The sequence below is a fragment of the Belonocnema kinseyi genome, chromosome 3, assembly GCF_010883055.1.
Source record: "Belonocnema kinseyi isolate 2016_QV_RU_SX_M_011 chromosome 3, B_treatae_v1, whole genome shotgun sequence".
NCBI lineage: Eukaryota > Metazoa > Arthropoda > Insecta > Hymenoptera > Cynipidae > Belonocnema > Belonocnema kinseyi.
In genome coordinates this window covers 54,442,572-54,465,776 of record NC_046659.1, presented here as the reverse complement: position 1 = coordinate 54,465,776, position 23,205 = coordinate 54,442,572, and the positions used below count along the sequence as shown (strand labels likewise).

The window sequence follows — 23,205 nt, the reverse complement described above, 5'->3', positions numbered from 1 at the left end:
TATCTAGTCGGGAGTGGTGCTGACTGAAAACAGATGATTTGGAGCGATTCGCGCGCCATCTGTTGGTCATTCTAAGGACTTATTGAACTACCCTCGTAGCACGAGAATTCTGGATCAGTCTGAAAAATCTCTATCCCTTCCACACAATTCTCCTTTCCCCTACTGAGTGAGTCACACCTACCCCGAAAGGGAAATGGCTTAATGGTGTGATAACAAGACAGAGTGCTTAAAAATTACTTCAAAAACGAAGGTTAGATTGCTATAATGTATTCCAATAAACGTTAAAAACATTAATTGGATTAACCTTCTTTTTGGCTCTTGAAAATAGAATTTGACTGTTCAGAATATTTCTATACCCAATTATCAAGTGATATCAAAAAACTTTCGTTGTAAAAAAATCCAGCAACCCTAGTAGAAATTGGTCTAGACCTTCCTTAACACTGAAAAGGAAATCGTAGGGCTGAAATGTGGAAAAACTAGGCTGAAAAGTCTATAGGTAGTGCCTCGTTACAACCGAACTAGAATTTTATAAACTGATTTGAATGAGGAAATTCTTGACTAGTAATCAATGAATTTTCCTCATTCAATATGAGATTAGTTTTTCCTTGCCAGTACCTGGATACAAATTAACTACGGTTTCCTGATCAGTTTTAACTCGTAAGACCCCTACTTATTTCTGACAGATTTTTGTTGCTTGGAACGAGCGCTTTTTTATTGTCAAGGGTTTCGCGAGGAAAAGCGAGGGAAAAGCTGTTGTTGTGGCATTGCGATCGATCAGCTGATTCATAAACAGTGCGGTAATTAATTACTCCTTTTTAATCATTTTGTGTTGCGACTGTGTCATAAAATTACGGTCGGTTACGGTTTGGATTGAAAAAAGAAATTAACATGAAATCGAGTGACAAATTTCAGCAAAAAAAAACAATTAAATAAGTTATTTCCAGGTAAGTGGAAAAATAATAAACTATAATAATCCTAACCTAGAAAATAGAAAAGAAATGTATTCCATACATGGATTTGAATGCGAATAAATATGTTTGTTTATATAATATAATAAAATTTGAATATAAATAAATACATTTTAAAATCTATCATTATTAAATAACAATTAATAACAAATTTTTGGTAAATGATAATTTATTAAATGATTATCAAATTAATAACACAGGCCCACAAAAAAAAGTTGTCTGCGGAATACAAGTGACTAGGCTACCTTTATAGATTTTTGAGCCGCTGAATCCAAATCTGGCCTCAGAAATACTCCCACACGTCTCAGTTTCCCCCTATATTCAGAAAATAGGGAAAAACCTAGGGATATTCTGGAAATTATTTTGATATTACCAGTATACGATAGAATAAACTTACCGGTGTCATATTCTTATTTGTTGCGACTCGTAAAGACGAAATTCATACACAAAAATACCCCAGGGTGCTTTACGTTTCCCCTAGCTAGAATAAATCTACGGAAATTGAAGGTCTTGCTCATGTTATAATGGAAAAAAATAACATAAATGTTATATTCTTTGCAGTTTTGCGCGTTCAATCTAAATTTGACCATCAAATTTTTCGCACTTGTACCATTATCTCCCTAGATGCAAAAAGTGGGAAAAAGCCTAGAAATTTTCTGTTCACACAAGCCCACAAAGAAAAGTTGTCTGCGCGAGACAAGTTACTAGGTTACCCTTATGGATTTTGGGCCGCTGAATCCCATTCTGGCCACAGAATTTCTCTTACACGTCTTTTTTTCTTACAGTTTTCTCCTGGGTGCAGAAACTAGGGGAAAACCTAGGGATATTCAGGACGGTATTTTTATAATACCATTATGCGCAAAAATAGACACACGGGTATTATATTCTTAGGTGTAGCGTTTTGTAAGGACTTAATTTGTACACATAAATTCTCTAATGTGCCTTTTGTTTTCCCTAGTATGCAGTGCTTGTTATAGCAAAATATGCCGCGCGGAAACAAATAAATCCAACAATAAGCAGATGTTTACGCCTACACAATGGAATGAGCCGCGAAATAAAGAAGATTATTACTTTTACATGAAAAACGTGGCCGGATTCAATGCTGCAAATATCTTAAAAATATCGTATGATAATGTTTCCAGTGGTCAAATCATATTCCCTCAGGTCAAAAGGATACTACCCCTAAACTATGGGTACAGGAGAAATTGAATGGCGTCGTTAGGAATTTAGGATTAGCTAAAGATGCCCAGATTTCCCCCTATTTACTGCATTTAGGAACAGCATAGAACGAGGCGAAAAATTTGGTGTTCAAATTCGGGTTTCGCACTCAAAACATTTTCCATATACATCTATATAATATGAGAAAGACCTTCAATTTCCCTAGAATTCCCGAAGTTAGGGGAAACAGAAGGCACACTAGAGAATTTATGTGTACGAATTAAGTCTCTACAAGTCGCTACAATTGAGAATATAACACCCATGTGTGTATTTGTGCGTATACTGGTATTCTAAAAATAAGGTGCAGAATATCCCTAGCTTTTACCCTATTTCGTGCATCTAGCAGAAAACTGAGACGTGTAGGAGAAATTCTGAGGTCAGATTGAGATTCAGCGGCTCAAAATCCATAAGGGTAACCTAGTAACTTGTCTCGCGCAGACAACTTTTCTTTGTGGGCCTGTGTAATCAGATGCAAATAAGAGTACGATATTTTTTACTATGTGAAAAAACGAAAGGGGTGAAACACTGTCCTCAAAAGACTTCGAAACGGCGTTGTCGAGCGTCATTCCCAACGCTAAAGATTGGTATGGAGGTAGGACCGAGCGGACTAAGGCGGCCAAGGACTGAACGAGGCAAGCGACCAATAGAGGAAAGGGAAATCTCTAATGTAGTTTATATTTTTGAAAATAAGAGTTTAGTTTCATTAAAAAATGGAAATCATTTTATTAAAAAATACCTAAGTACATCGTGAGTAACTAATTAAATTCCTTCTAGATTTCCTAGTCAGTTACTCACTCGAAGCAGCGTTACATTCCTGAGTAGTACCTGAAAAGATTCCTAGCTGGGTGCTAAACAGACGTAGGGAAAAACTGACTAGAAACTTGTATAAAACTAGGACCAATTTCTACTAGGGAAATCAATCACACTTTGTTTCAATCTTATTAAAAAAGACACGATTTCTCAGTTCCAGCAAGTTTTTAAATTCAATACAAATTTGTTAAATAGCTTCATGAAAAGACAGAGTTCAAAAGGTCTTGAACCATACAAAGCCTGGCATAACTTACATATCAGGATTCGCTCCTGGTACCTATTTTAACGTTACCGGAAACAGCGTCCGTTAACAAAGTCTGTAATTGTCCGACGAATATTTGGAAAAAGGTCTGCATGCATAGTTTCGTCTGGCTTCAAGGAAACAAAAGGAGAAGTGTATAACCGGTAGGGGAAGTCCCTTGAACCTGGTGCTAAACCAAGCATTAAAGGCTCCCAGTCTAAGATAATGATAAGCATTTCCGCCTTCGTAACCGTTCAACACTGAGGATGCTTGTTCCACAGTGATGATAATAATGGTTGCTTCTAGCACGTCCAATGGACAAACAGTGTAATGTTCTTGGAAAGATAAAAAAAATTAATTCATCGTATCTTGGTTATGCTCCACGAAATGTATATATGCAAATTGCTGGTTGTAAAGCAAAATCTCGAAAAAGTATCAGCAAAGGGCGTCAACTTTTCTCATCACGTCTTCTATAATCTACACTTTACGATCGACTTTTGTATTCATATTTTCATGGTCACCAACTCTAAACCTAAAATTGTATCTATTCTTCAGATAGTTCATTCACCTTGAAAGAAAAATATGCTGTTGCCCCAGGTATTTTTTATCTCATTTTAGTTACAAAAGATAAATATAAACTGAAGTCAATATTAATTCTGATGAGAAATTGTCAATACTATCTTTATATTGGCTATCTTTCTCAAGAAGCTCAAATATATTGATAACGATATTTTTGGAATGAATTGCTATTGATGAGTCATTTCTAAACATTGTAAATAGGTGAATAATTGATTAATTGAAGCGGAACGAATAGACTGTGCAGTGCATGTAAGAATCGTGCGTTCAATGTCAATTTTACGAAGGTTTTAGTACAGCTATCCATTGAAGCATGACCACCGGAAGTCACTAGTCTGGATAACACCTGTTTGAATGACGTCACGTCCCGTTCGCCGTTCAATAACCAGTAGGATTGCATTACTCGGTGTAACTAATATCCAATCATCCTCAAGTCTTCAGTTACACTTTGAGCGTAATTAACTCACTCATCTCAAACCGTTTTCTTTCTACATATAAACATTTAGACTGCAAAAGATTAATTTTAACACGTGATATATAACAATAGCCATTTCAGGCATCTTTTAAAACATTCTAAAAGATTCCATAATATTAATCATAATAATCTAGAAAATTCTAAAAACATTCCAGAATTTAAGAATAATCTAAAACACAACTCTATAAAAGTTAAAAAATTGTCATTATAAATTTTTTTAGAAAATTCTAGAGTAAAATTACGAAAAATAATAGAATTTTTGTTAAATTCATTTAAAATACGCTACCTATTATTTTTTAATATCTTTCTGAAAAATTATTTACTTCAACCACTTGCTGCTTAAGTGGAATCCTTTGGGGAATTTATTAAATAAATTATTAACACGATACAAAAAATAATCTTTAAAACAAGTTCAAAAACGTTTAAAAAATGTTCATTATTTGTGAATTTTACCCTTTTTTTAAATGAAAATATACCAAACTTCTGATAAGAATGGCCACATTTTTTCAATTTTTGATAGTTTTAGATATTCCTTTTTCTTAAACAGAGTTATGAGCTGACTTCTTTAAACTTTTAACTGTTTGCGAATTGGAAGTTTTGTATTTTTATATAATCTACAAAAATTCTTTTCGAACTTCAGCTTTTTCTAAATTATTTTTTTAATAAGATTTATTATTATTTAATTTAATCGCGAAATTCACATATTTAATAAATTAATTTGTTTGCGAAATAATGAACACTTATCAACCAAAATATGTAAAAAAGTACAATTTAATTTATTATCTTTAAACAGTAAACACGTTAAGATGCATGATTTATCTAGAAGATACAACCTTTTGGATTCTGTTCATATAAGAGCCGAATTTTAAATTTAAAGAATCTGCAACATAGATATAGATGAAATCGCGCAAATGAACCAGGGAAGGCGCAATATGAATGACCGCGAGTTACACGTTCACTATGACAGACATCCGCGATTTATGTAACAAGTTACACAATCAGCGATCGATTTACATACTCTATTTATGTAACTGTTGTTAAGTCGACCACACTATCATAAGTAAGACACTTGTGAAACTAACATCTAGATTTGCCATAATTGTTTGCAAAACATGGAAGGTCATGCTTCCATACTTTATTTGCTATGCACTCAGAATAAAAATGTTGTTCATTCAACAAAATCTTTTGGTTGACTACATTACGCTGATTTAAAGATACAACAATTTGGGTAAGCGAATCAAAATTTTTGCCGCGAATCGTTTTTTACTCATACAAATCTTTCTATGGACAAAATATTCAGTCAATGTAACAATTTTATGCGAATAATAAACATTTTTTTATTTTTGCATAATTATAAGAAATCATGCAACCTACATTATTGTATCACACTTGTGCTTGTCCTTGTTTATCATAATGATATAGTTTCCCACAACTGGAAGATACGATTCTGTGGATGCGAATGAATAATATAAAATGAAAATTTGAAAAACATATTGGTTTGTGGAGGCTCTTATATGTATACAGAAACGATATTTCTTATGCATAGTTTTGCGAATAGAATAGTATAGTAAAGTGAAGGCGGCCAGATAGTTCGTAAAGTGATAGTCGCGAAAAAGGAGAACATTGTGGGTACATATATTATACAATCACACCAAAGTTTTATCTGCTGTTGAAATACAGACTTCTACTCAGAAAGAGTTCATCCGAAAGTGGTGAGAATATCCCTTTACTCTATAGAAAGTGTTGAGAACTTTTGTGATAAAACAAGACAATGAAACAACACCTTGTAAAAGTTTAAAGATTTATTTGAGCCTTTTCGGCAGAAAAGTGACGGTTCTTTGTGTAAGACAAAACGTAGCTGTAAAAAACATTCAACAAAGCTGGGATCGGTGATTGACGGTTATAAATTTTCAGAAAAATGAGCAAATAAAATGCCATTTCTATTTGCAATATCTTCCTTAGCTGGTGATAACGGTTAACTGATAATAAAGAACTGGAAAAGAAAGACAATCAAGTTTTTTTAAATCAATTACTACATTTATTATTCAGGATCCAAAAGTTTCAACTTTTTTCCAAGACATTTTTTTTGTATCAATCTAGAACGAAAATAAAATGGAATTCTGCGTATCTGAAAATTTTACAAAGTTTTATGCAACGTATCATCGTGCATACGCAGATATAAACGGAAACCATACAATAACGAATGAAAAGACTAATGCCATTGTTCAAACATGACCTTCATCAAATCATGTACGTTATATGTGTGTTTTAAAGAAACACAGATGTGCTACGTAATTGCACGTGATCGTAAAAAATGGGACATTTTTAAAACTTCATCTAAATATTCTGATGTAATATATGCTCAGAATTTCCTTATTTAACATTTTTCTAGTGAGTGCATAATTCATACATAATATCATTTTTATTAAACAATATATGTAAATGAAATGGCGGATTACATTTGATACGATGGAACGAAAAAAAAGTTATTTTGTACTACGATATTCCAATAGTGATGAAACGCTGCCCGTGTGGAAAAATTTCGTGGAAGTTTTGCATCATGCTAAAGCAAGTACAGTTTTTCTCACAGCTGTCTATTGACGAAATACTAAACTGGCCTTTCACTGGCACTGTCTAGTTTTGCTACGCGTTTGATTCAAACATTTCTGCTGTCTAGTCACAGTCTTGGTGCTATCTAGGAGTTAGTTACGAATTTGAATATATGAAGAGCAGATTTTAGCTAGTTTCTCGAGAGATTCACGTAAATGCTCAAGTAGTGTGTTAAGGTGACGGGACAAAGTAACAGCAGCATAATATAAAGTTACATCAAAAGTTTGACACCGCGCGTATGTAGAAGATTTGCGGAAACTCTTTCTCATTTTTTTGTATACAAAAACTTTTTTTATATTTTTAATTAACTGCAATATCTATAAATTAGATTTTTGTGAAATAAATATTAATTATATAATTTTATTATGAATTATTTTTTATATCCACAATATTTTTCCACCACGGGTTAGTTTCAAGAAGTCTTATTTCCCTTTAAAATCGCTTAATATCTTCTATCTACTATGTTTGATTAACATTTTTAATTTAAATTCAAATTTACAAAAATAGTTTCTGCTCAAATTATATAATTTTTTGAATGACTCAAATCAAGCATTTGTTACTCTGGGGTGCTTGCGGCTCTTGAGTGTTTGACGCGCGTAGACTGTTGATTCTCGCGCTTCGCGCTCGATAATATATTTATCTCGTGCTCCGCGCTCGATGATGTATTTACCTCGCGCTCCGCCCTCGGTTTTTTTATTACCCTCCACATTTGCGCACAGACCACAATGCGAAATTTTCCACATTGTATGTTAAAAACTATTATATCAAATATCTATTACAATTTTTTTTTGTGTGCACCATGATCTGGTACTGCTTATTCAGATATTGCAAAATAATTTTCACATTTTATTTTCCCTGTTCCTAATTGGACTCTGCTGTGGTTGTTTAATCATAAAGTGAAGCTGAACATTTTTTTTTAATTTTACATTAAAGAAGGTTCTCAAAGCACCTACGGCCTTGACGATTACATTCTCATTGCGATAATCGCACTTTGCGCTCAAGAGTTAGGTTATACAGGCTCTAATTTTTTAAATTGTGGGCTAATGGAAAAATTCGGCTAGAATAGTTTTGAAATATATTTGGTGTCTAGTGAAAATTTTTAATGAAATTTTTGGATCTATGAAAAAAATAATTTTTTCTATTATTTGAAAATTTTCAAATTTTTGAAAGTATATAACTTTTCTAATTTCCATTACAATTAAAAATTTTATTTCGTTAATTTGCAAGTCTTTTATCCACCTATGAGAAACTTTGACAAAAATGCATAAAATTTGAAAAAAATGTTCCAAATTTTGAAAATGCTCTCAATTTTTTAATTATAGTTGGGAATGTCTGATTAACGAACTTAACCTTCATTTTGGGGACCTTCAGATGTGTATGAAATGCGGACTCGATTGGACAAATGCTTCAAAAGTTGGCGTAACTACAACATTCAGGTAACCATACATACAGACATACATATATACAGATAGACAGAAAGGCACCAACAAAATTTTATAATTTTCGGATTCTGTGTGTGCAGAAACGTAAAGATCCATTAAAAATCAGAGATCGAAAATTGGGACGATTACATTCCACTCTCATGAATGAGAATGTAAAAATTGTCATGTATATGTCTATAATAAATTTCTTTAGTAAATTACAAACATCACATATTCACAGTTCTAATCCAAAACTAAAAACTTTCAAGATTTTAAATTGTCATGTTTTAACATTTTTTAAAGTTTCGAACGCTTCTGGTTATAAAATATGTGCAATAGGTATTTAATTAGAAGGATTATTAATACTTGAATAATTTTGATTTAAAATCGTGCAATTTAAAACCTAATTTTGAAATTCTTTAATTTTTATGGTGTTTGATTTTTTATTCTAAGGATTTATAATATCGAGATTAAGATACCTTCTACATTCTTCTATTTGTCTGCTGCCAAGTAGTTGTTAACTGTGCTCCATTTTTAACAGTTTTAATTTTCCATAAATGCTACCATACACTTTTTACATTTTCATTCATGAAAGTGTAATGTAATCGGTCAAATTTTCGATCTCTGGTTTTTAACGGATCTTTATGTTTCGACACTCACAGAATCCGAAAATCATAAAATTTCATCGGTGTCTGTATGTATCGTTATCTGAATGTTGTAGCCACGCTGACTTTTGAAAGATTTGTCCAATCAAGTCAGCCTTTCATACACTTCTTAAGTTTCCCAAAATGAAGGCTAAGTTCGTTAAGCAGATATTTTCAACCAAAATTACAAAATTTAGAGCATTTTCATAATTTGAAAACAAAATTTTTTAATTTGAAATTTTTTGTTAAAGTTTCTGATAGATAGGTAGAAGACTTGCAAATTATCTAAATAAAATGTTTCATTTCGATGAAAATTAGAAAAGTTATGTACTTTCGAAAATTTTAAAAATGTTCAGAAAAATAAAAAATAAATATTTTTCTAAGAGATTAAAAAATTTCATTTAAATTCATCACTAGATATCAAAAAAATTTAGAAACTATGTCAGTTAAATTTTTCAATTAGACAAAAATTCAGAAAGTTTGAACTTTTTCAAAATTAAAATAAAATTTTTTTATGAATTTTAGAAATTTTTGTCAAATTTTCTGATACACGTCAAAAAGAATTGCAAATTATCCTAATGACATTTTTTAATTCGATAAAACTTTAAAAAGTTATATGCTTTTCAACATTTTGAAAATTTTATAAAAAAATGAAAAACAAATTTTTTAATAGGTTAGGAAATATCAATCTAAATTTCTACTAGATATAAAATAAATGTTTTTCGAAACTATTGTCATGAAATTTTTTAATTAGACAAAATTTCCAAAAAGTTGAATCATTTTCAAAACTATGCAATTTTTATTTTGTAAGAGATCCATAAGTTTAAAACGTTATTTTTAGTAGATTTTAAAAAGATTTACAAATTATCTTGATGAAGTTTTTGAAGTCGACACGAATTATCGAGCGCGAAGAGCGAGTTTCGTAATGAGAATGTAATCGTCAAAGCTGTAGGTGCTTTGAGAACCCTCTTTAAAATCAAATCGAAAAAAATTTAGTTACAATTTATGGATATAATTCCTCAGAAGTTTAAATTACAGTTATCGATTTAAGTTATAGTATTCACAATATTTGAAAAAATTTATTTAAAGTGTACGAATTAAACGTACAAAAACTAGCGTGAAGCGAGAGAGCGTACCTATGTACGCGCCGCAGGCTCGCTCAAACGTGGCGCGAGGCGCCGCGCGCGCAGCTAGCAACGTGAATGTGCCCGTGAAGCGGGCATATTTTTTGATTTAATCCCTCGCGGTAAATTCGGAATTTTCGAGCTTTTTGATTTTAAATGTCCCAAATTCGAAAAATTCTTTTATTTTAAGCGCAAAAAATCTTATTGTTTGAGTTTCCATACCAAAATTAGGAGCTGAAATTGTTCAATTTTGAAAGTATTTAAATTTAGAATCCTATATTCTGAATTCATTCTTCATTTAAATTATCCATTTCAATGCTTAGTACATTTAAATATGTTCAATATACACCAGCCATTTTTAAGTTTCACAAAACTTCTTAACTGTTCAATTTTTCTTGATAAAATTGTTAATTGTTCTACTTTGAGAAACTATCAGTTTAAAATTGTGCAGTATCGAGTTCATAAATTGTAAACGCTTCTAATTAGTTATTTTCCTTTTAACCGCCAGCCAGCTTCATTTCGTTAAAAGCTGAGGGAAAACAATGGACCAAATGCATGAAATTCGGTCCTTTTTTGCATTATTTTTCTAATATCTTCGTAAAAAACTAATTTATTCTGTATAAGTGTATGTGAAAAACAGTTTTTGTTCTTTAAGCACTATTTAATGAAATAATAATTATTATTATTCATTACGAAGATATTAAAAAAATAAAGTTTTGTCTCAGCCATTTTATTACATTGTTTCCATTTCAGCACTCAACGAAGTGAAGTTAGCTGGTGGCTGAAGTGAAAACACCTAATTTGAAATTGTTCGGTTACGAATGCTTCGATTTAAAATTAGTTAATCTTAGGATTTTCGCAGAAGAAACACTAGTTGACACATGGAAAGAAAACGGCTAAGATGGTTTGAGCATGTTGAGAGAAGAACAGGTGAACGGCTAACGAAACAAGTGTATCAAGATAAAGAAAATGGCAGCGTGTCCAGAGACAGACCACGGAAAGGATGGTTAGAATGTGTGAATGAGACCCTAGTTAAAAGAGACCTGAGAAGCCACAGAAACACGAGAGCTTGTATAAAAAATGCTAATGACGCCTGTAACAAAAGACTTTGGATACTAATGGACTCAAGTGGGGAACTCCACATGACGACTTTGTGAGGCTCTTCACTTGGAGTGATTGCTAGAGAGATTGATCAGCAACCTGAGTCGGAGCAGTGTTGCGGAACGAACGTGTTATTCAATTAAATAACACGATAATTCTAGATCAATATAAAAATTCTATAACCCCTTTCTCACAATACTCCCGTCCCCACCAAGTGAGCCACGCCTACTCCAAAAGGGAAATGGCTTAATGGTATTATAATAATCTATTGAAAGTAATAAATATTGAAGTCTTTAAATTGATAGTTTTTCCATGAAATGACAGTTGTTTTAGCTACTGAGTCTAAACCAAATTAGTTATCGCCTTACCTATTTAAAAAATCATCTCTAGCTCCGCCTGAATTCTAACGCAGGTCTGCTTTAAATTTATATCGTTTTATTTTGAAAAATACAAATTTTTAATTGTTTTCCTCCAAACATAAATTCCAAAATAGATTGAATTATTCTGTTATTATGAAATAATAACTTCTGCAAATCGTGTTTATGTTTTAGATCCGGATCAATATCCCTACCCAAAGAACGATGTGAAATCAGGTAACGAGTATACCAGATTTTTTGTTGCTCCTCGCGAATATAATTGCAAGGTTCATGCCAAGTGTTCACATGACATGTAAAAGTTAATCTACACAATACCTCCACACAACGCACGAGTGGTACAGTTTCCACGCACGATGTGTTTCTTAAGTACTTAAGATTGGTATTGTGTTGACAGATAAAGTTGTGGCATTAAATACGAAAGATCGTCTTCCGAAATGTCAAGCAAGAAACTTTCCAGTGTTTGATGGTTTCCGGTTTTCAATAGGGGGTTTTCAAAAGAAGAAAATTCTACGTTTTGTTTAGAAAGTTGTTTCAAGATCGGCGTTTTATGAAGCATTTGATTTGACATGTAATGACAACTAGAAAAGGGAAAGTCCTGTAAATTCTAGTAATCTAGTCTCTCATGCAAATAAAATTGATACTGTTCTAGATTTGCAATTAAATCTTTATTGAAGAAAATATTGAAGTTTTACTTTTTATTAATCATATAGTTTTAACAAGATTTTAATATAAGAGAGTTGACTATATTTAAAGTACTGAAAAATAGTAAAGTTAGTTTACCATTATAATTTTTAATTATTGCGTTTTATGAATAAAAGCACGAGATTGGAAACAAAATAGAGGAAAAATTCCATTTCACAATGTTTGTTTTACCAGGTTTTATCAGATTTGTCAGCTTCATTATCAGATACATGTTTTTTTTCTGAAGGCTGTTAATGAATATAACCTGTGATAGACGAACGAAGGAAATCAATAATAGAATCAAAATTGACTGATTCAGATAGTAATCTTGATCCCTTTGTCAATCAATTACCACATGACATTCACTATTTAGAAGGCTAAATATTAATGAAATCCTGCTCAAGACGTCAGTTTCATTTTGAATGGTTGCCCGAACAAATTTATAATTACTTAGAACTCGATGAATCGCAATAACATTTATAATCATATAAGTTAAAATGTTTTTACGGCTTAAAAATCGAAGAATTTGGATGCTTCCCAATAATAAGCCAAGAATTCGAAATTTTCTAAGTTGAAACAAAAAATGCCCCTATTATATCTTACTAAATTAAGATACTTTCAAATGTTAAAAAACTAAATTTTATAGAAACATTTAAACTATACATTTTTAATTAACAGCCTTCCTGCTTCATAAAAACTAGAAATTTGGACATTGAAATTTCGCACTCTTCCAAATTCCAAGGTTTCACCATTTGTTTAAACTTAAATTTCAGGCCTCCAACTTGATGTCAAAGGAATTTGTGTCAAAAGAGGCTTTAATATTTTTATGTGTTTTAATTAGAAAGCCTCTGGTGGATTTTCACGCTTTCAAAAGTTTAAAAATTAAATTTAAAGTTTTTTTAAATATGTAAATGCAATTTAAATTTAGAGGCTCTTAAATTTGGGATTTTTTAATTGGATGCCATTATTTTTTTAAGATCTAAAATTGAAGAATATCATATTTATTAACTTCTAAATTTTCGATGGCCTTCAAAGTATCTAATGCTTCCAATTTCGAGAACAAAATGGAATTTTATTTAAATTTGTGTGGTGTCAAATCGGTAAACCTGAAAGTTTTGAAAAATTATTTGAGCAGATTACGTGACAGATATGTTTTCAAATTAGAGTGACTTTAATTTGTGCAGCTTCTAGATTCAAAAACAATTGTTGAGAATTTAAAACTACAACTTGATAAACTTGCACGATTTCAAATACAATTCTCACTGCGGAAAACCACAGATTTATTTTTCATTCTATCAGGAACCTAAATGAGGCATTCTTAAGACCATAATAATTCTGATATGATAAATGCTACGTTTGAAAGCACGTTCAAGACTTTAAAATTCATTAAGATTGATGTCACGAAGAAGGTATCAATATTCCCAAGAGGAGCCAATCCAGGTAAACAGCTTTAAAGAATATATTACTCAATAGCGTTTTTATCCCTATATCTTGAAAAATATTTCACAAAGCTATCAATTATGTTATCACTGGACACAATGTGACAAAATAATTTAGAACATAACATAAACGATTTTGAGTGGGGAAAATGCATTGAGTTAAATTTTAAATTTTGCGGTTTTAAAGAGAAAAATCAACATGTGTAAAAGGGAAAAAACAGTTCACGAGTGTCTGTTTACGTCAGAAGAAAAGTCTTATTATAATTTATGCTAATGTATACACATTGCAAGTTCTTTACAATTTACAATAACTCATGGTATAGTATTGTGCATATTTAGGACGTTGCACACATTTCGCAGGTTTAGAATTTTTAAAGGAATTATTTCTATTATAAATAATTTGCCCTTTTGTTTTACGTTTGGGATTTAAATTATGCAAACATTATTTTTAGACGTAGTTTCTTTACATGATTTTTTAAAGACTTCAAGATCCAATAAAAGTGTGACGTAGAGTTATATCATGAAATTATATGGAGCCTTTAGTAACAAAGGCTCTTTGGAAAATGACATACTGCAATGGAAAAATTATAGTGATGCATAAATTGAAGGAAATTATTAAATAAGTCTCTTATGGACACGAAACTCATTTTTCAATAAATTCTACAATCTAGTTTCTATTAATGGTTAAAACGTTTTTACAATTTATTTGAGTAATATAAAATAAAATGTTATAAGATAATTGTAAGGAATTATTGTAATTGAAAATAATAATTTTCACAGTTGTTTGAAAAATGTTTTGATTTAAAATAATTTTATCTTGATTGATTTCAAATTCTTTATGTCTTACGGAAGGAGTTTTATCTATAAAATAAATATCTGAGTTTCGAAGAACATGTTTTTTTGACTCATATTTATTTTCTCGATTTACGATTGGACCGTAAGACATAAAGAATTTGAAATCAATAAATATCAACGGTCGAAGAAAGGTTTGATTTGTTTCATCAAATCATTTTTACAATTTTATCTTGACCCTTTAAAATTATAAATCTAATTCTCACAATGTACCTGTTCAGAATTCCATAGTCATCAGTAGTTAAAATTTTTTCTTGTTGATCTTTTGGGGGAACTTCCTGTACTTGAACAGGATGCCCTTTGTGTACCATTGCTTTATATTTTCGATGGAGAATTTTAAATGCATTTTCATCCTAAAGGGATGGGTTCTTCTCAACGTGTTTGATAAAGTGCGCACGTATATAAATTTAAATTTAGTTTTAGAAATTTAAATATTATATTCTTTAACACTCTGCCAAGGTGATTTATCCACGTTTATAAAAGTTCTATTATGAAAGAGAAGGATTCAATTTTAGTGGTATGAGGAAATAAAAGTTTCCAATTTTTAATGCTTTCAATTTTGGAGTTATAACATTTTTTTGAACGTTTTTAAGTGGGTTCGCTTTAAAATCTCGAGAGCTCTTCATTTTTATGCCATTAAAGGTGAAGGCCTTATTATATACCTGGATACATTCAAATTTAAATGCTTAGAAATGTAAAGGTTTTCTAATTCAAAATCTTTTAAATTGGGAATGTTATGGTTCTTACGCTTGGAGATTTTAAAACTTTCAGTCCTTTAATTTTGTTACTCCTTCAGGAAATTATAAAATTCTTCTGCTATCAAACTTTAAGGTTTTTATCTCCAAACATCAAATTCTGTAGCTTTTTAGCTTAAAAATATAAAAATAGGTTCAATGTTTTCAATTCAAAATTTGTATGCTGTGTAATAAATCAAATATTTTCTTCTGAATTTCACAAAATTAAAATTACATTGTATTATTAGCTTCTAAATTAGGAGAATTGAAACTTACAGTAACGATGCTCAAGTTCCAAATGAGCACTGTTAAAAATGGTTGATAAAATCGAGGAAAATACTCCAATTGTTAATTGAAACTAATTTGGAAGAGAACAGAAGGCGAAATTTAAAACAATTATTGGAGGATAAAATTATTTATTTGGTCAGTTATTTAGAGTTTTATGTTTTTGCTTTCTTAGTAGGTAAAAGATGGAATTTTTATTTAATCCTATAATGCTGTAGGGCTCACATCATTTCTTGAAAGATTATGTACAAATGTATATATGGTAAATTTTATTTACAAAAATATTGTTTATAACAAGAACGAATATTATATCAATTCTTCGAGGAATAAAATGAGCCCGACAACATTATAATTAATAAGAATGGCAAACGTTACCTAAAGAAAAAGCAGAAACATAAAACTCTAAATAACTATTGTTAAATAAACTTTAAAAATTAATATTCCAGACACTTGAGTACCCTTTTCAGCTCAAAAGCTTCTAAACAATTTGACCAAATCTAAGCTGCTTAATTCGGGCGATTTCAAGTTCAAGGACTTCCAAATTTAAAACAATTAAAATGACAAATTCGAAAGATTTAAATTCTGAAAAATAGCTTTATTTCTATTTATTTTATGAATCGTTTGAATCCCGACTTTGACAAATAAAGATAAAATGAATACATGAAATGTGTAATATTTTGCTATAAAATGTTAAGGTCTGTAAATTAGGAAACATTAAAACACGAGACATTTCAATTAATTACAAATGCTAAACTTTGGAATTTGAAGGTTTCCAACTTTCAAATCCTATTAAACTCAAATCCTTCTACAGTCTTCGGACATTCAATAACTTTGATTATTCAAAACAAATTAGAGAATGCATTACTGCACATTTTACTCTTTACGTTCATAATAATGACAAACGTGATTCTTATCCTTTCTACCTCAATATTATAAATTCAGAGATAGAAACCAACGTCGTATCAAAACTTATAACACTGACGTTTCTTACTCTAAAAAATAAGAAGAGATAAAAACTCACCCTGACAAAACGTGGCTTATAACCCTCATCGCCGATATCTCCAGAGATTATGGGGACGTTCATCGTAATCTCATACTCTCATTGAATTAATCTCCACTGATTACTAATTGCCTGGAACGTTACCCTGGAGGCAAAGAAGGCCCAAAACTTTCGAAGAATTCGCGTATCGTGTTTCGATTTTGGAGAAAGCATCACCAAATGCTAATTCCAGGCCAACGCCGATTTCACTGGAAGTTATTATATTATATTTGCATACAACACGTACACTCGCTGCACTAAAAAACACTGTAACTGCAATCCAGGTAAGACGCGCGGAGTCGATCGCGTCGAGTCGAGTCAAACCAAACTAACTGTTTGAAAACGAAGATCATTCCCGACCCGACTAAAAAACATCACCAGAATGCAGTTTCCCGCTGGAACTTTTTGGCGCTGCTGAAAGTAAAATCTGCCTGAAAAGTGAAAAAGCGTCAGTTCGTACCGAAGCGGCTGGTCCGCAATAAACAGGTGCTCAAGTACTCAGGTGATGTTGCAGCAGGGTACGTCATCCGTAACGAATTGGGCTGCCATCGCTGGCACAGAAATTAATAAAGGTCGTGGAAGTTGTTGCTCTGAACCATGGTCGCTCCTCAGTTTATTTATGACTATGATAATAAGATTCCTTTGACAAACTTGAATTTTAGTTTACACCTGATGCCTATTCAAATGTTCGATAGGAATATCGAACGATGATCCATTGGTGCTCTTTTCGATTCTGACCGCGCCGACAGTTTGTGGACGAATGTTAAACCGTCGTGCGCTGAGCTTAAGTGTGTGCATAAACGTGTGAGTAAGGCCACTGGCGTAGAATCGTTCTCTTCGCTTTCGAAGGTGAAATTTTTAAATGACTGGCTGATGAGAGATGAGATTACTTGTGGATGGTAAAAAAAAACGTATTGGAATGAGATAGAGGACGACTTCATTCTGAGAGGAATAGAATAAGAGTAGACTATATTATAGAGTGCTCTACGTTCTTGGAATAAGATAAGATTTCAATTTTAAACCTGTTATCAGGCAGACATTTCTTAATTACTTATTTACTAATCTGTTAAATTCTTTCTACAATTTTAAGTGTAGAAACAAAAAAGGAGTTTAGAAGTATAACTGTATTTGAAATTAAATTAAAATGCATCTTAATTCCTATCAGAAAATCCTTGACCATTAAAAAAAATTATTTAATTAAAAACATTGCATTCCGAATTATTTTTGAGAAAAAGAAGACAACTGGAATTTTGTTTGGATTTGGTTAAAAGAGCACTTATTTCACATTTCAAAAAAATTTCCCCACATCTTTTAGTGATGGCCATTTTGCATTTTTGGCTCTTTTGAAGTGACTTAGGATCTAAAATTTTTTAAATCAGATAAACAAGTATCCAAAAAAATGTAATTCTTATTAGTATTTCAATAAATTCTAACTTGATAAAAATGATTCTTTCCTAAAATATGATTTTATATTTTTATTCGCTAGCGAAAACTGTACACATAAATAATTCGCAAGCATATTTGAACCTACAAAATTCATTTTTAATTTGTAAAACTTTTTAAACTTTCAACCCTTGAATCATCCCTCCTCCCTGAGAGTGTAAAATAATTAATTAAACCCTAATCTCAACTATTTTCGAAGAAAACCTTTCACCAAAAACCGGACGTTAAAAAATCAGGATTCCAGACATTCCTACATAATTCAATTTTCTCCTAATACGGATTTCATTTTTATGTATTTTTAAATACATCTGATTTATTCTCAACCTCGAGGATTTCACGGCTTTAAAATATTCGTTTCTAAAATTTGAAGTCTGTATATTTGCATTATATTTTAATGGACTAAGTTTACAGTTTAAAGTCATATTAAACCTGAATTTCCTGAATTAAGATTTTTGTTGATTTATAGGTAATAAAATTGAAATAGTTTATTTTTTTATTTTTCTGTAAATTATATACATACTTAGTCTGTACATTCAAAACACAAAACTTGATCCTTTTTAAGTTTTATAATATTTTTTATATGAACCATTCAAATTTGTATTTCATTTCATAAGATGAATGCTTTTATTTATACTTCCTTATTCTTTATAATCTAATCACATTTCTACTTTTAATTTATATACATCTTTCAGTTCTGAACAATTTAGGTATATATTTATTTATTGTTAAATTATAAAATACTCGATTTTCAACTAAATATTCATGTTCTTAATTTCTCAGTACCTATATGAATACTTGAGTGGTCCAAAAAAGTGTATTTCGAATACAGAACTTACCTCCCCCCCCCCATTATGTGAGGTTCCCGGAAAAAAATCCAACAAAGCTCGAGTCAAATCTGTTTATATTAAAAAGTACCTCCCCTCATCCAGCAGGGCATTGAATGACCCAAAAAACTGAAATTGACAATTTTGAGAAAACTTTTTGAAATCAATATTTAAAATTTACTTTTTTCTAAATTTGGTTAACTATATAGCTCATCATGAAATATTGAAATGTTATACAATTTCTAAATATAATTAATATTTGTTCAAAACATTTTTTTATATTCATCATGAAAATTAAAAAAAAATTAGTTCGTATTCCAGAGGACCAATACGCATCACTCGGCGAGTTTGAATTAAATTTTAAACGGTTAAATTAAAGAAATAATTTTCTAACGACAAAATTGAAAGTCATTTTTGTAGAATGAAATTTTACTGCAAGAACAAAATTTTTTTGACCAATGTGAAAAAATGATGCAAAAAAATAATTATTATTTGTAATGAATTTGTATAACATGTAAATATTTAACGATAAGCGAAACACTTAATCAAATTACAAAAAAAAATCCGATTTTTTTATCACATTTCCATTAAAGAAGAAGATAAATTTGAAACGTTTGTTAAAAAAAGTTTAATTAATGGCAAAAAACATGGCTCATATGCGTCAACTATGTGCAAAATGTTTCACCGAAAAAATTTGGTTTAGCTAGGCCACCTAGGCGTTTAGCTGGAATAGCTGAAAATTTTCGCATATAAATCTTATGGGATTTTGCGGGCCTTTCCGTCGGGACATATTCACCGATTAGGCTTAAACATCACAGCATTTTTTTTCGGGAATCGGATCAAATGAGAGGTCGCATGTCCTTGAAAAAAAGTCTCAAATTTATCGAGAATGTTGAAGCTTTCATTTGAAAATCGTACAAATTTGAATGATTTAAATTGGAAACGAAATGTTAGACTTAAATTATTCAATTTTAAACCATTTATATATTAAATCGGCTTCAGTAAAAAATCTTTAACTAGCGTATTATACTTTTTTTTATCGAATTCTAGATACATCGAAGATTCTGGATATAATTTTAGGCGTTAAAATAAAAAATATTTTCAAAATTTAGTAATTTTATAGGAAGTTTCATTCATGATACACCATGTTTCCTAGAAATCTCTTACTACTTGATAAGTTAATTAAACTATAAAGGAACATAAACATATTTAACTTACATCCATTACATTATGTTGATCACAAAATTCACTTTTATATATATATTTGAGACTTCTTTAATTTTGTCATTAAATTTTATTTAATGAAAATTGAAAAATAAAGCGAAGTATTTAATAAAAAAAAATTACTTAGATACAATCAAGACTTTGCAAATGTGCTACAAATATGCCACTGAAAGTTGCAGCAACCAAGTCTCCTACGAAACACATGACACCTTAAAATAGTTTTTTGTAATGTTTTTTTGAGAAAGTGCATTGCATTAGTATATTGATAAATATTCTGAAGAATTGAAAAAACTTATATCTTCATTAAGAAATCAATAAATTATCTGGGATTATAGATTTAAAACTTTCTTCAAATGAGATAGAAAGTTCTTAAATTTGTATCCATTCAGAAAACTTATAACTTATAACTATAAGCATGGTTTTTTAAACATTTCTTGAAGGCAAAACGCAAGCAATTAAGAAGACATTTTAAAATATTTTTACCATTCTCATACATTTTGTAAAGTGTTTTAATTTTACAAAGATAACTTAAAAGAATTATTTGAACAGCTCCAGAAAAATTAATTTTCCATAGATATTTAATGTGGGAAAGTAGCAAACTTCATGGATATTTTTATATTTAATTTCCGTTGAATATTTTAAATGTTTTTTTTTTAATTCTTAAATAAAGGCCTAAAATCGCATAATCTACCGTGATCATTAGCGACGGCAATAGACATCAATATTTTGTTTTAACCATACTAAAGACATATTTTATCCAATAAAATTACTTAATTTTAAAATTGATCTGAAATCGCAACTGGGTCGACTCTCAAGAAGAAAGGACAGAAATCTGACGAAGAATTTCGAAATTAATTTTTTTACACATAACTTCGGCATGGGATTAAGTTGTAGGCTTGTGTGAATTGATGCTAACACGAATACATAATCCCACGTTAGAATGTCGAACGTGGGCCCTGTAATAAATTGTTCACTTGCCATAGAAATGTGGAATCCTAATGATGTAGATGTAGACTGTGGACACAATTGATTCTCAAGTTCATTTACCTTTACCCCAATAAATAATTATCAGTTAATAATGATATGCAAATGTTTTTAAGTTATTTGTTATATTTGCTTACAATTCAGACTGTACTAAGAGCTTCATTTTGAAAATTATACTTTTAAACTTTAACCACCATTAGGAATAAAAAAAGTTCACTGTCATCAGTTCTCTTGTTTTTCATATTAAAGCAGAAATAAGATTTAAAACTGAGGAAATTAAATGACTCTAAGTGCCTTTAATTGTACATTTTATGATGCTGTTTGCAATGAATAACGTTTTATTGCCGATATTTCAAGATAACCTTTTTAGTTCTATGTATTCGCCAGAAAGTTTAATCACTATATCATCAGTTTTCGTAAAAAGACTCTCTAAATCTGAATTAGTGAAAATTTCACTATTTCAATTAGTAAATGTATGGTTTACTATCAAAATAGTAATATTTTGAGGTTTTAATTTTAAAATAGTAAGTATTTTATATTCAAATTAATAAAAAATTTACCAATATCAATTTTAGTAAACACGGGTTTCCAATATCGGTTCTTTGTTTCGGGACATACAGAATTTTCTCAATAATTATTTAGTATTGTAAAAATAATCTTGAGGTATAATTAATGGGTTATTTCCCAAAGAATATAAAAATTGACACGAATACAAAATGTACAGGAATATCATAATTATTGAATTGCATTTAATTAAAAACACAATATAAAAAGCATTCAAAATTCCAAAAAAGAAAAAATTATATTTCTGTATATGTTCTATCAATATCTTCATCAATATAAGTTTATCATATAGTGTAAATTATTAATTATAATTTTAAGACTTTAAACCATATTCAATAACATTTCAAAATTATAAATGATAATAAACTAGAGCGCCTGAGCGTGCTAACCTCAAACTTGAGGTGGCCGTGTGGCGGCGCCAGCTATGCAGTTGGCCTATGATCGTTGCAAATGCTTGACAAAATAAGAACGTTGAATTTAATAACACATTAAAAGTAATTTACTGACAGTGTTAAATAATCTTTGAATGTTTTGAGTGATCATTTGAAATTTTCCATTTTCTAAGCGAAAAAAAACTGAAAAAACTGATTTTAGATCAAATATCCGCAGTGTTGAAATTTTGAACAAAAATCATGAAGTGCGTTTGTTTTGATTGTAAACTGTGAATACTATGCATTATTTAATATAATCCAAACCAACGTCTTTGTGCTTTAGATAATAAAAAAAATGATATCTTAATATCTTTAAGGACATGTGACACAGCTAAATACCTATATTACCGACCTCACTTTTCCAGTCCACTGAATGTTTTTTTGAATCTAAGAACTTTTTTTGTGAATAAAATATCGAGCTGAAACTTTGGGAGATGTATTAGAGTACAATAAAGTACGTTTAGGTACTGCATTTTGGTAGGAACTTCACTGAAAATTATTTCATCTTTTTTCTGAACCTCAACATTTTTTGAACGTTCGAACTTTTTTTATACATAAAATATCGGTTTCAAACTTTGAGAAATGCAAGAGACGAAAGAAAACTACGTTTAAGTACAAATCTTAATAATAATAGATGTAAAAAAAAATATTTCAACAATCAATTCCAACGGCTTCAGCCGGTAACGTTGTACACGAAAATACGAACTCTCTAGAGCCTCGTCTAGTGGCCGCCAGGTTTCGTATTTTCGTGTACAACGTTACCGGCTGATGCCGTTGGAATTGATTGTTAAAATATATTTTTTTACATCTTTTATTATTAAGCTTTGTGCTTAAGGGCATGTGACACAGCTAAATACCTATATTACCGACCACAGTTTTTCAGTTCACTGAATGTTTTTTTGAACCTCAGAACTTTTTGTAAATAAAATATCGAGCTGAAACTTTGGGAAATGTATTAGAGTACAATAAAGTACGTTTAGATACTGCATTTTGGTAGGAACTTCACTAAAAATTATTTCATCTTTTTTCTGAACCTCAACATTTTTTGAACGTTCCAACTTTTTTTATGCATAAAATATCGGTCTCAAACTTTGAGAAATGCAAGAGCCGAAAGAAAACTACGTTTAAGTACAAAGCTTA

General features: G+C 30.5%; 2 protein-coding genes across 2 annotated transcripts in view; both read right to left on the bottom strand.

Annotated features, from left to right (window-relative positions):
- The window catches only part of LOC117168885 (rhophilin-2), a 177,904-nt gene extending 160,543 nt beyond the window's left edge, over window positions 1-17,361 (bottom strand). Inside the window, exon 1 of the mRNA XM_033354790.1 lies at window positions 16,578-17,361. Within this exon, the coding sequence (XP_033210681.1) occupies window positions 16,578-16,640 (63 nt within the window). The 5' untranslated portion in view covers window positions 16,641-17,361. The remainder of the gene's footprint in view (window positions 1-16,577) is intronic.
- Window positions 16,681-23,205, bottom strand: part of LOC117169833 (T-complex protein 1 subunit delta-like) — an 11,196-nt gene continuing 4,671 nt past the window's right edge. The window contains exon 7 of the mRNA XM_033356342.1: window positions 16,681-16,804. Coding sequence (XP_033212233.1) covers window positions 16,681-16,804 — 124 coding nt within the window. The remainder of the gene's footprint in view (window positions 16,805-23,205) is intronic.